Source organism: Piliocolobus tephrosceles, chromosome 2, assembly GCF_002776525.5.
Source record: "Piliocolobus tephrosceles isolate RC106 chromosome 2, ASM277652v3, whole genome shotgun sequence".
NCBI lineage: Eukaryota > Metazoa > Chordata > Mammalia > Primates > Cercopithecidae > Piliocolobus > Piliocolobus tephrosceles.
In genome coordinates, this window is record NC_045435.1 from 63,444,650 (window position 1) to 63,458,109 (window position 13,460).

General features: G+C 44.4%; 1 protein-coding gene across 1 annotated transcript in view; it reads right to left on the bottom strand.

Annotated features, from left to right (window-relative positions):
- The window catches only part of GXYLT2 (glucoside xylosyltransferase 2), a 91,406-nt gene that overhangs the window by 60,471 nt on the left and 17,475 nt on the right, over positions 1-13,460 (bottom strand). The window contains exon 2 of the mRNA XM_026447618.1: positions 9,838-10,030. Coding sequence (XP_026303403.1) covers positions 9,838-10,030 — 193 coding nt within the window. The remainder of the gene's footprint in view (positions 1-9,837; positions 10,031-13,460) is intronic.

The following is a 13,460-nucleotide window of genomic DNA, read 5'->3' on the forward strand; positions in this document are numbered from 1 at the left end:
ATTGGTTAAATAAGCTCCAGCGTCTGTCTATATAACAGAATACAATGTAGTGATTAGTGATAATATCACAGAACTGGGGTCAGCAAATTATGGTAGTACCAGAGCCAAATCTAGCCTGCCACAAAGAGTACACAAGCCATGCCAAGAATGGTTTGGCATTCTTAAATAGTTTTAAAAAATCAAAACAAGAATACTATTTTGTGACAATTATATGAAATTCAAATCTCAGTGCCCATAAGTAAAATGTTACCAGAACACAGCCACACCCATTTGTTTATATATTGTTTGTGGCTGCTTCTGCTCTAAATAGCACATTGAGTAGTTGGGATAGAGACCATACAGCCTGCAAAGCCTAAAATAGTCACTATCTGCTGTTTTCCAGGAAACACTGGTCATCTCACTTTAGAGGAAACTCAGTAATATAAGCGTCAGTGATACAAAAGAGATCTCATTTCTGATGGTGATATGAAAAGAAAAGGAATGGAAATAAGTATTATATATATACACCAAAACTGTTCTCCCTGAGCATTAGTGTAATGGGTTTTTTTCCATTTATTATTTATGAATTTACCAGTTTTTACCATGTACATATATTGTTTATATAGCCACAGAAACTTTTTTTTTTTTTTGAGATGGGGCCTCACTCTGTCGCCCAGGCTGGAGTACAGTGGCACGATCAAGGCTCACTGCAGCCTTGACCTCCCTGGGCTCAGGTGATCCTCCCACCTCAGCCTCCCAAGTAGCTGGGACCACAGGTGCATGCCATCATGCCTGGCTAATTTTTCTATGTTTTATTGAGACAAGGTTTTGCCATGTTGCCCAGGCTGGGATATAAACATTTTTAAAAATACATCATTGGAAACACTTTAACATTCTGAATGAGGAAAGGAGTGACAGAAAAAGTATTTGACATTTGATATATGAAGGGCACTGCCCAATTAGAACCCACACCAGGTATTACCTAGTATTTACCCAGTATAGTTGCACAGACCCATTAGAACTGGCACTAGGCATAAGCTCTCAGTATGACAGTACTGACCAGTCAGAATGAACACTGGAACAAATACTGGGTATAAATTCCAGTACAAATGTACCACTTCACAACAGTCCAAAATCAGCCCTCAAAAAAGAATGGGAAATTCACATGGTCCACTGGCTCCCTTGGCTCTCTGCATCCTCTAACAGTCTGGGAGGTTGGGGCTGCAGTGGGCTGTGATGGCGCCACTGCACTGCAACCTGGATGACGACATGAGACCCTGTCTCAAAGAAACAAAAACAAAAACAAAAAAATCCTTGTCACTCTGATTGTTAGCATCCTATCTTCAGAAAGGTTTAACTACCTTTGTCAATCTAACCGCCCACCTCATCCTTTACCTCAGTAGGTAACTCCTCCTTTCTTGCAGGTTCATTCATTCTTTTGAAGTTATAAAAAAATATTTTTGAGCATCTACAAATGTTACGGAACAGAAGACTTTTAGGATCTCAAATCTATTACATTGCTTTCACAAGGGTTTGGCTGGCTTACAGTAACACACTAGATACAATGAAGCCGTCAAAACTCAATTGCGGCTGGGCGAGGTGGCTCATGTCTGTAATACCAAAATTTGGGAGGCCGAGGTGGGTGGATCACCTGAGGTCAGGAGTTTGAGACCAGCCTGGCCAACATGGTGAAACTCCCATCTCTACTAAAAAATACAAAATTAGCTGGATGTGGTAGTGCATGCCTGTAATCCCAGCTATTTGGGTGGCTGAGGCACAAGAAGCACTCGAACCCAGGAGGCAGAGGTTGCAGTGAGTGGAGATCACGCCACTGCACTCCAGCCTGGGCAACAGAGTGAGACTCCATCTCAAAAACAAAAACAAACAAACAAAAAAACAAACTCAGTTGCATCAGTCAGGATAAACTAGGGTTATCAAGAATTTATGGCCAGGTGTTGTGGCTCATACCTATAAACTCAACACTTTGAGAGATCAAGATTGGAGGATCACTTGAGACCAGGAGTTTGGGACCAGCCTGGGCAATATAGAAAGACTCCACCTCTCCCCCTAACCCCAAAAAAGTTTATTTTAAGGTGTTTTTCTTTTCTTTTCTTTTTTTTTTTTTCCTAAAGTTTATCTTGCTCCTGCTACATCTTCAGACTGGCAAGGGGCTGTGCTCAGTATTCTCACTCGGGGCCAAACTCATGGAGGCTCCATCTCAACTCACATCAGTGAACGCAGATGCAAGAGAAGCAAGTGTGGCAAAACACACAATAGATCTTAAGTTTCCACCAGGAAGTGACATATTTTATGTTAAAAGTGACACTCATCACTGTCACCCATGTTCATTGGCCAAAGCAAATCACACAATCATACCCAACTTCAGAGGAGTCAGGGAGGTGCCAAATGACCATGCATCTAAAAGGAGGAAACCTCTAATAATGACCACGAAGGTAAGACAACAAGGACCACACAGTGACAGTGAAGTGCAGCCCTCACCTTTCCCAAGTCCTCCATGGACGTCCCTGAAGGTGCTGGGCCAGCCTCAGCTTGCTCCTCTAGTAATGAGAAACCCAATACCTTTTTTTTTTTTTTTTTTTTTGAGACAGGATCTCCCTCTGTCACCCAGGCTGCAGTGCAGTGGGGCGATCTTGGCTCACTGCAACCTCTGCCTCCCAGGTTCAAGCAATTCTCCTGCATCAGCCTCCTGAATAGCTGGGATTACAGGTGCGTGCCACCACACGGGCTAATTTTTGTATTTTTGGTAGAGTCGGGGTTTCACCATGTTGCCAGACTGGTCTTGAACTCCCGACCTCAGGTGATCTGCCCACGTTGGCCTCCCAAAGTGTTGGGATTACAGGCATGAGCCACCTTGCCCAGCTCCCCCAATACCTTTAAAAAGGGCTCCTTGCATGGAATTAGAACCAGCTGCCTGAGACCTCCTCCACATCACGCCTCGTTTTGTCCTGCAGAGCAACACGGAAGAAATCTAATTCCAATTGCATATGTCTTTAAACTACTGAAGAATACCTTATCATCTCTTTCTCTGGGCTATTTTTCCTAAATCCTCAAAAAAAAAAAAAAAAAAAAAAAGGAAATGAATAATGAAGAGGCATGGTCCCTGTCCTCTAAAAGCATGTGATACTACTTAAAAGCAGCCCTTTGGTGCTTTTTTTTTTCTTTCTTTAAAGGAAAAACAACCAAAAAAAAAACATCTCCTCACCATGTTTTAGTTACTTTGTGGTACTCTCAGGATGCTAGGTTGCGCACAATAAAATCAATTCAGGCTCTTTTGAGATGGAGTCTCACCCTGTTGCCCAGGCTGGAGTGCAGTGGTGCCATCTCGGCTCATGCAACCTCCACTCCCGGGTTCAAACGATTCTCGTGCCTCAGCCTCCTAAGTAGCTGGGATTACAGGTGTGTGCCACCATGCCCAGCTAATTTTTGTATTTTTAGTAGAAACGGGGTTTCACCATGTTGGCCAGGCTGGTCTCAAACTCCTGACCTTAGCTCGCCTTGGCCTCCCAAAGTGTTGGGATTACAGGTGTGAGCCACCATGTCTGGTCCAATTCAGGTTATTTAAGCCAAAAAGAATTTAATGAAAGGATATTAGGTAGCTCAGAAGACCAGTGGGAGGGCTGGAGAACCAGACTCAGGGGCCATGCCCTGATCCAGCTTGAGCCACACCCAGGCTCTACGGCGTCTGTGTCTTTTCCATCTGTTAGTCAGAGCCTACCACAAGCCAGTCTGGTAAGGAAACCCCAGCTACTATCACCACAAGTGCCACAGTTTGCCCCTCTGATTCCAGGCACTGAAATCTCCTGATGACAATTCTTCCCATGGCAGCCCTCTTCCCGCCACCGCCTCACCCACACGCACATGTGCACCCATATGCACATATACACACGCACATACATGTGCACACACACACATGCATATATATACACACACACACATATACATATACACATATATACTGGCTGCCCCTACCACCAGAATGGATTGGTAGCCTCCTTATTTGTGTGTCCCACTACTTCCTGATTCTGAGTTGGGCAGGAGTATAGTTTAGCAGAATCTCAACCACATGCCTGATCCCGAGTTGCCAGAAAAGGCTAGGAAACCAGCTAGCGGGCATCTCCCACTTCTCTGTTGAGAGATGACGAAAATACATGAAACTTTAAAATATGAAGTATCTACCATGTAGACGGCAAATACCACCAGACATCCTGTACATATGCAACTTTAAAAAGTCTAATTAAATACAGAAGAACTCGCCCATACTGCAGCCTTTGGAGGAATCATGACGATAACTGGCAGTTTGTTTTGTTTTCACCCTGAGGTAAAAAATAGGTGGCCCTGAGCTTCCCAGAAGTTATCCCCAAAAAACCCTGGTTTGCCCACAATGCCCTGGAAAAGGGTGACAGCCCACCTCCTCAGCACGTGCCAGTGGCTTGGCAGGAACCAAAACGGCTGTTCTATTTCTTTAGACCTAACAAAGTGCCCAACATATAGGAGATGTTTCAGAGACTCTTTGTGGGATAAAAAAAAAATACTTTACCTGATTCGGCCTCACCACCACAAGCAGGGTATCATTTGCCCCATAACCCAGATGACAAACTGAAGCTGAGAGAAATTCTATGGCTTACATAAGGGCAAAGGCAGTGTGCATCTAAACTGGCAACATAATCCCTGCATGGACAAGAAAGGGATGGTAGTATATGCCCTACCTAGTTTTTTTAAAAATTATTTTTATTTATTTATTTAATTTTTTTTGAGACAGAGTCTTGCTCTGTCACCCAGGCTGGAGTACAGTGGCATAGTCTTGGCTCACTGCAACCTCCGCCTCCCAGGTTCAAGTGATTCTCATGCCTCAGACTCCCCTGAAGCTAGGACTACAGGCACATGCCACCATGCCTGGCTAATTTTTGTATTTTTAGTAAAGACAGGGTTTTGCCATGTTGGCCAGGCTGGTCTCGAACTCTAGACCTCAGGGGATCCACTGGCCTTGGCCTCCCAAAGTGCTGGGATTACAGCCGTGAGCCATCATGCCTGTCCACTGCCTAGTTTTTAACACCCTGTCATAATTTCCTTCGTTAGATGAGCTTCACTGGTTTAATAAAAACATGAGGAAATGAACCATCAAAGGGATAAAGTCATCAGAAAAAGTCAACACCTAGCACAACTTCACAAGTATCTGCAATAATTCTTCCATACAATTTAGCTCTTAATTTATAATGTTCCAGTTCCTACGGCTCATAAAAAATTACTCCAAAACTTAGTGGTATAAAACAATCATTTATTACGCTTACAGATTTCACGGATCAGGAATTCAGACAACGCAGAGGAGGGGACAGGTTGACTCTGCTCCACAGTGTCTGGGGCCTCAGCTGGAAGCCTTGAAGGCTGGTGGCTGGAATCTTCTGAAAGCTGATTCACTCACATGTCTAGAATTTGGGGTTGGCTGTTGGCTGGAGGCCTCAGTTCTTTTCAGGGGCAGGCATCCTCACAAAGAGCCAGGCAGAAACTGTATCCTTTTTATGTCACATTACATTTGGCATAATGTATTTCATACATACATACATGTTTGTGTATGTATGTACATGTGTATGTACATATATATGTAATATATTAACTGTTGCCTTACAACAAATTACCCCAAAACTTAGTAGCGTATGATCACAAACAGGCGAGGTGTGGTGGCATGTGCCTGCAATCCCAGTATTTTGGGAGGCCAAGGCAGGAGGATCACTTGAGCCCGGAGTTCAAAACCAGCCTGGGCAACACAGGGAGACCCCATCTCTACAAAAAATAAAATATTAGCCAGTGCTGGGCAGAGTGACTCATGCCTGTAATCCCGGCACTTTGAGAGACTGAAGCAGGTAGAACACTTGAGGTCAGGAGTTTGAGACCAGCCTGGCCAACGTGACGAAACCCTGTCTCTACTAAAAATACAAAAATTAGTTGGGCATGGTGGTGCAGCTTGTAGTCCCAGCTACTTGGGAGGCTGAGGCAGGAGAATTTCTTGAATCCAGGGGGCGGAGAATGCTGTGAGCTAAGATCATGCCACTGCATTCCAGCCTGGGCGATAGAGCAAGATGCTGTCTCAAAAAAAAAAAAAAAGTATATATATACACACACACACCCCTTATATATTATATATATTTAAATATATATTATATATATTTTTATTAGCCAGGCATGGAGAGGATGCTGAGGCAGGAGGATTGCTTGAGTCCAGGCATTCAAGGATGCAGTGAGCTATGATTGTGCCACTGCACTGGGCAACAGAGTGAGACCCTGTCTCAAAGAAATAAAAAGTAAATGAAATAAAACCACAAACGTATGACTTTACATAGTTTCTTAGGGTTGAGAACGTACGAGCTGGGTTGTTCTGTCTCAGGGCCTCTCATGAGATTACAGGGCTATGGTCATCTGAAGGCTTGAAGGGGCTGGAGGATCTTCCTCCCAGCTCACACACAAGTGTTGGCAAGGGGCCTCCATTCCATGCAGAGGCCATGTAGGCCTCTCCAGAGGGCTACTCTGACATGGTAGCTAGCTTCCCCCAGACCCACTGATCCGAGACGGAAGGTGAAGTGCCTTTTGTGACCCCATCTCAGAAGTGACCTACCATCCCTTCCACCCTGTCCTATTAGTCACACAGAGGACCCTGGGACAGTGTAGGAGGGAAGTATACCAGCGTGTGAATAACAGAAGGTAGGACCACTGGGGGCCTCCTTGGAATGTACAACCTGCTAAACAGATATGGTTACACGTACACATCTTCCTTCCCTTCCCTTTTATTTGTTTGTTTGTTTGTTTGTTTTCTGAGACAGAGTCTTTCTCTGTCACCCAGGCTAGAGTGCAATGGCACGATCTCAGCTCACTGAAACTCCACCTCCCAGGTTCGAGCAATTCTTCTGACTCAACCTCCCGAGTAGCTGGGACTGCAGGCACACTCCACCATGCCAGCTAATTTTTGTATTTTTAGTCGAGACAGGGTTTTGCCATGTTGACCAGGCTGGTCTTGAACTCCTGACCTCAGGTGATCTGCCTGCCTCGGCTTCCCAAAGTGCTGGGATTACAGGTGTGAGCCACCACACCCGGCCCTTCCCTTCCTCTTTTAAAGTCCAAGTCTGTATTTTGTTCTGCTCCGTCCCCACATCCTTGCTTTTTAGCATGCAGCAGGTAATCACTAAGTACTTGGTAGACGGATATTTTACAAGATATGAGTAGTGTTTGCGCATAGCCAGCTCCCCTTCGTTCCGCCCCATAGAGCACTTCTCAGCCCCCTACAGTTGGATGGGCTTGTGACTACTAGCAAGTTAAACATGCATGGAAAGACCTGTGTCACTGCCACACTGAGGGAATGAAAGGCAGGGTTATGACTCTCTAGTCTCTTTCCTGCTATGGCATCCCATGAATGATGTCAAATGCTCTGGTAAGTGTAGCTAACACATGAATAGCCTCAGTCTACTTCCCAAACCTGAGGCTGTGCAGAATGGAGGCTCTGCCCCCTGGGAGACAAGCTGCAGGCACATGAAAAGTATCTGAGTTTTGGGGAGTTGTTACTGAAGCCTGACCTGACCTATCCAGATTACAGATCTACCATCTCTTTTAGCAAACCTGCTAGCCCCAAGTTGCAGATGGGGAACTGAGGCTCAAAAAGGCCAAAAGACTAACCTAAGATCATATAGCAAGTACATACTGGAGGTGAGTTCTGAATTTGAGTCTTCTGTCTACTAGTTCAGGAGGTGGTATGGTATATCGACTAATTCCATGGAAGGTTGAGCCAATAAACTTGACCTGAACCCTGATGAGCAAATTGCTAAAATTCTCTAAGCTCAATGATCTCAGTCTGTAAAACTGGGATATAATAATTACCTTCTTCAAAGGTTACCTTTGAAGATTATGAGGATTAAATGAGATGAACTCATAAATCATAAGACCTTAACAAATGCTATATACTCTCATTATCATTTCCCTTACACTTCAGCCTCTGAGCTAACTGTATAGAGTTGCAGCCTTTTTCCTTCATCCTTCCCCTGATTCAGATCCTTTACAAGGCATTTTCCAATCAATTCCAAAGCCCCAAGACTATTTCCTCCATGGTTTCTCTTGGTAAAGATGTCAAGGTGATTTTTTTTCCTACTCAAACATAACACATTTTCCATCTTTCTATTATTAGCCTTTCTCTGCCCAACATGCTTTTATTGGGCATTTCTCATTAGTGCAGCTAGCCTGGTGACAGCATACAGCACTGTTGACTCAAGTCAGTAGACACAAAGCAAAACAGCTTCTTGCTCTGCCACCATTTGAGAACGTACTGCAAAAGAAAACTCTCAAGGAAAACAAAGCCTGTTCTGCAAAGGTCATGTGTGTACCTACCCTGGGGGAAGAGACCTTTCCAAAGCTCTTCTCGTGTACTGGAAAAACTCATTACCTATTCTTCAGTATGGGAATAGTCAAATAAATGAGGACATAGCCCCGTAATAAAATAGTATGTAGTCACCAAAAAGAATGAGGTAAGAATGTAGGAGTACTGACTGGGAGCAATGCTGATGATACAGTTTTCAGTGCAGAAAAGCAAGTTCCACAACAATATACACAGTATAATCCTGATTTTGTAAAAGAAATACAATTTAATCAGGATATATACGTATGTATGTAATTACACATATGCATATCTATATGTACAAACATACAGATACACAACTGTATATGGAAAAAAAAACAACCGCCAGGTGCAGTGGCTCATGCCTGTAGTCCCAGCACTTTGGCAGGGACAGGCAGGTGGATCATTTGAGGTCAGAAGTACAAGACCAGCCTGGTCAACATGGTGAGACCCCGCCTTTACTAAAAATACAAAAATTAGGGCTGGGTGCGGTGGTTCAAGCCTGTAATCCCAGCACTTTGGGAGGCCGAGATGGGCAGATCACAAAGTCAGGAGATCAAGACCATCCTGGCTAACAAGGTGAAACCCCGTCTCTACTAAAAAATACAAAAAACTAGCTGGGCGAGGTGGCGGGCGCCTGTAGTCCCAGCTACTCAGGCGGCCGAGGCAGGAGAATGACGTAAGCCCGGGAGGCAGAGCTTGCAGTGAGCTGAGATCCGGCCACTGCATCCCAGCCTGGGCGACAGAGCAAGACTCCATCTCAAAAAAAAAAAAAAAAAAAATACAAAAATTAGCCGGGCATGGGGGCGTACACCTGTAATCCTAGATACTCAGAGGCTAGGCAGAAGAATCACTTGAACCCAAGAGACAGATGGTGCAATGAGCTAAGATCTCACCACTGGACTCCAATCTGGGCAACAGAGTGAGCCTCTGTCTCAAGAAAAAAAAAAAAAAGAGAAGAGAAAGAAAAAGGAAAAAGAAAAAGAAAAAAAAAACCAGGGGCTGGGCACAGTGGTACATGCCTGTAATCCCAGCACTTTGGGAAGCCGAGGTGGACAGATTGCTTAAGCCAACCTAGGCAACATGGCAAAATTCTGTCTCTATTAAAAAACATACAAAAATTAGCCAGGCATGGTGGTGCGTGCCTGTGGTCCCAGCTACTTGGGAGGCTGAGGTGGGAGGATCACTTGAGCCTGGAAGGTTGAGGCTGCAGAGAGCCGAGATTGTACCACTGTGTTCTAGCCTGGGCAATAGAGTGAGACCCTGTCCTCATTCAATCCTCACCATATCTCTATGAGATAGGTGTAATTATCCCTGTATTACCAAAAAGTGAGGCTCAGAGTCAAGTGTTCAAGGTCACACAATTGAACATGCAGCAAAATACATTAGTCAACAGAATATGCAGTTCCTAAACTGTAGTCTGTTTGTACTCAGTAAACACTGTGCCACGATTTCTGCAAATTCACCTGCTTATCAAACTCGGGCTTCAGAGAGTCTTCAGTGAAGATGTGGAATTGGATCTTTCTGTGGCTAAACAGCACAGCTGATTTGAGCATGACCAGCGTCTCCTCCAGCCGATTGCCACAGGCCACCACAGCCAGGTGGATCCAGAGCTCGGGTGGCAGCACAGCTTGGAAACTCCTGGGTTCTCCAGGCCTCCTAGGAAGAAAGAAGACAAGTGAAAGCTATTACTAAACTCAAAAAAGTAAAAACAACAAAAAACCAGTGAGTGAATGGTTAGAACATTTCAAAACATGATCAGGCACAATCTGTTATATTTTATAAAGTGATAAGCATTTTGACAATTCTTCCTGCTTAGAGAAAAATACCATTTATTCCCATATTTATCCTGGCAATAGCAGGATGAGTCACTGTTTGGACTGCTATAGGTGTCTGAGGCTTTTTCTGCCAGCACTCAGCTGTCTAGTGCCTGCTGGCTGCCTACTGGCCCATGTTTGGAAATAGTATTGCTAAACTTCAACAGCTGACACAAGGGCTGTGGAGCTCCCACTCGCACAGGCCGTGGAAATTAGATTTGAATGCAACTTGAACAAGAGGAGGGTGGGTTGTGGCTTTCCCATGTGAAACAAGCAACATGATATTCCCATCATCTGGATGTTTTTAGGTTGGGGTGGAATGCATGACCACTGGACCAAAGCAAGTCATGCAAGTCTGGGAGGTGAGAAAAGAAAACAACATATGTGCCCTGACTACATCTCAGGAGAGTCTTGAAGAAACAGGTGTTAATCCTGACTGTCTCGCCAATACTGGTGAGGTGGTGGGTATGAAATTCATCTTCCAGTATGAAATTCACGTTAATGAGAAACAGGCAGGAGAGGGGGCAGGTTAAACTGAAAATGACCAAGGTATCATATACTGAGTCAACAGCTGACAGAGGGATAGGGTCCAAGGGTCCAGAATCATCATCCAGCTATTTCCTAGTAATAAAAGATTTGTTCCAGACCAGGGGATGCAGCCAAGCCTCAAACACACCACAGAGAAACATTTGCAGGCAAGTTGGAAGAAGTTGGCCTGGAAAAGGTGCCCTGAGACAAATGAAACTAATTTACTTGCACAAAAGATTTGGAGACCAGGGGAATTTGGATGTCAAATGCTACCTTCCTTCCAAAAACTTCGAGTTCAATCAGCTTGCTGCTCCATTATTCACTGCATGGCTGAATAATGGCAGTCTTGCTCCAGATTTCTTTCACCAGGAGGAAAGTTGAAGATGTGGGTGGAGCATTTTGGAAAGCTTCCCAATTTGATTACTTATAAGCATGCTTAGCAGAAGCACAGTCTCATGGCTCAGCTAAGACCAGATGCGGAGAGTTACTTGGATTCCATCTACTTTGGGGATCACAGGAAAAGACAGTAGAGACATCTCAAGTACCTCCGGAAATTGTCCACTTCTCTCCATTCTCCCTGCCATTCATTATCTGGTGAGGCCACCATCTCCCTTCGCTTAGATCACTGAGACAGCCCTCTGGGTGGTCCACCTGTCTCCAATCTTATCTTTAACTCCCAGCCTATGCTTTCTCCTGGTTGGTGCCTGGGTGATGTTCCTCTAAAATGCAAATAGGATTGTGTTATTCTCTTGATTAAAATCATGCAAGGGCTCCCCACTGCCCCCAAGATCAAGTCAAAGCTGCTGACTATGGTTGCTACTTAAATCTCTCACAACTGCCCCCAGTACCCCAACCTGGAGAGGCGGCCATTCATAATCATAGTCATATTCTGTTTCACTTCCAGCGCAAGTGACCATCCTGTGTTGCCTCCAGGTCTTGGCACATACATTGTCTGTCTCTCTTTATTTCAGAAATGCTCTTCTCTGCCCTCTTTTCCTTGCTAACTCCAGATCATTTATTAATCAACAAATCTTTACTAAGTACTATTATGTGTAGGCATTATAATAGAAAGACAGTAGTGAACAAAATAAAGACGCCTGCACTGGAGGAAGTTACATTCTGCAAGGAATAAGGGAAACACAAAAATAAGTAAGAGTCAAAGTAGATGGTAACTAAATAATTTACATAGAAAGCTAGACAGTAATAAGTACTATGAAGGGAATACATAGTGGAGCAGGATGGGGGTACCAGGAGCGGCTGGCCGGCTGGGGCAGCATATGCCCGACGGTGCCAAGTTGGAAAAGGCCTAACTAAGGTGAGCTCTGCAAATAACCTACAGGAGGGGAGGCAGGGAGCCATATTCACATATGGGGGGAGGAGCATGCCATGCAGAGGGGACAGCAGAACAAAGGCACTAAATCAGGGATTTGCCTGAAGAATGTGAGGATCCCTGCCTGCAAGACTCACAGGCCTGGTCTCTTCCTTGGCTTCATGGGTGGGTTTTCATGTTTGCTATTTAAGCCAACTCCCAATTCACATGTAAAGGGATGTGAAGGAGATGTTAAAGATGATGCTAAAATGACAGCCAATCTCTAAAAATCAGTCAAGACACTAGCTGAAAAACGCTATGAAAGAGATTTAATGCAAACTCATTTGCTTAAAATTATGCCCAGTATTTAGGGATATGCATATAACTCAAATGGACTAAGACCATAAAGGCAATCACTTAGATATCTTAAATACGACAACCCTCACCTGCCCCCAAACAGAACGACTCCATCTAGTTTAGCTTTACATATTGGGCTTCCGCAAGAATAACAAGTTTTAATCTTAGTTATCAGGGAAGTACAAATCCAAATACTAAAGAGATTTATTTTTATTTTCAGACTGGCAAAAATTACAAAGTAAAATAGAAGCTGGACCATATTGAGCTTTCACGTGGATATGGGGCAGGGGACAGCTCAGGCGCTGGTGAGGGCAGTGTAAGTTGGACTACACACTTTGGAGAGCCATTTGGCAACATTTAACACAGGTGAAGATGGATGTTCACCCTCCACCCTTCCAGTTCAACTCCTGCATATATAACCTGAAGAAACTCTTGCACATTTGCACAAGACTTATGCAAGAATGTTCACAGCAGCGCTGCTTATTGATAATGAAAAATAGGTAATAAACTTCAGTGACTATGCAAAGGAGAAAAGTGAATATATTTGCTATGTTTTTAAAGTGAATACCATATAGCAGTGAAAAAAAATAAACCAGACTGACATGTACCAACATAAGGCCAAAGAGGATGAAAAACAACAGGCCAGTGCGGTGGCTCATGCCCGTAATCCCAGCACTTTGAGAGGTTGAGGCGGGCAGATCACTTCAGGTCAGGAGTTCGAGACCAGCCTGGCCATCATGGTGAAACCTTGTCTGTACTAAAAATACAAAAATTAGCTGGGTGTGGTAGCATGTGCCTGTAATCCCAGCTACTTGGGAGGCTGAGGCAGGAGAATTGCTTGAACCTGGGAGACTGAGGTTGCAATGAGCTGAGATGGTGCCACTGCACTCCAGCTGGGTGAGAGTGAGACTCTGTCTCAAAAACAAATGCAGGAGAGTGGTTATTTTTTCCTTTCCTTTCCTTTGCTTTCCTTTCTCTTCTCTTCTCTTCTCTTCTCTTCTCTCCTCTCCTCTCCCCTTCCCTCCCCTCCCCTCCCCTTCTCTCCTCTCCTTTCCTTTCCTTTCCTTCCCCTTTCCTT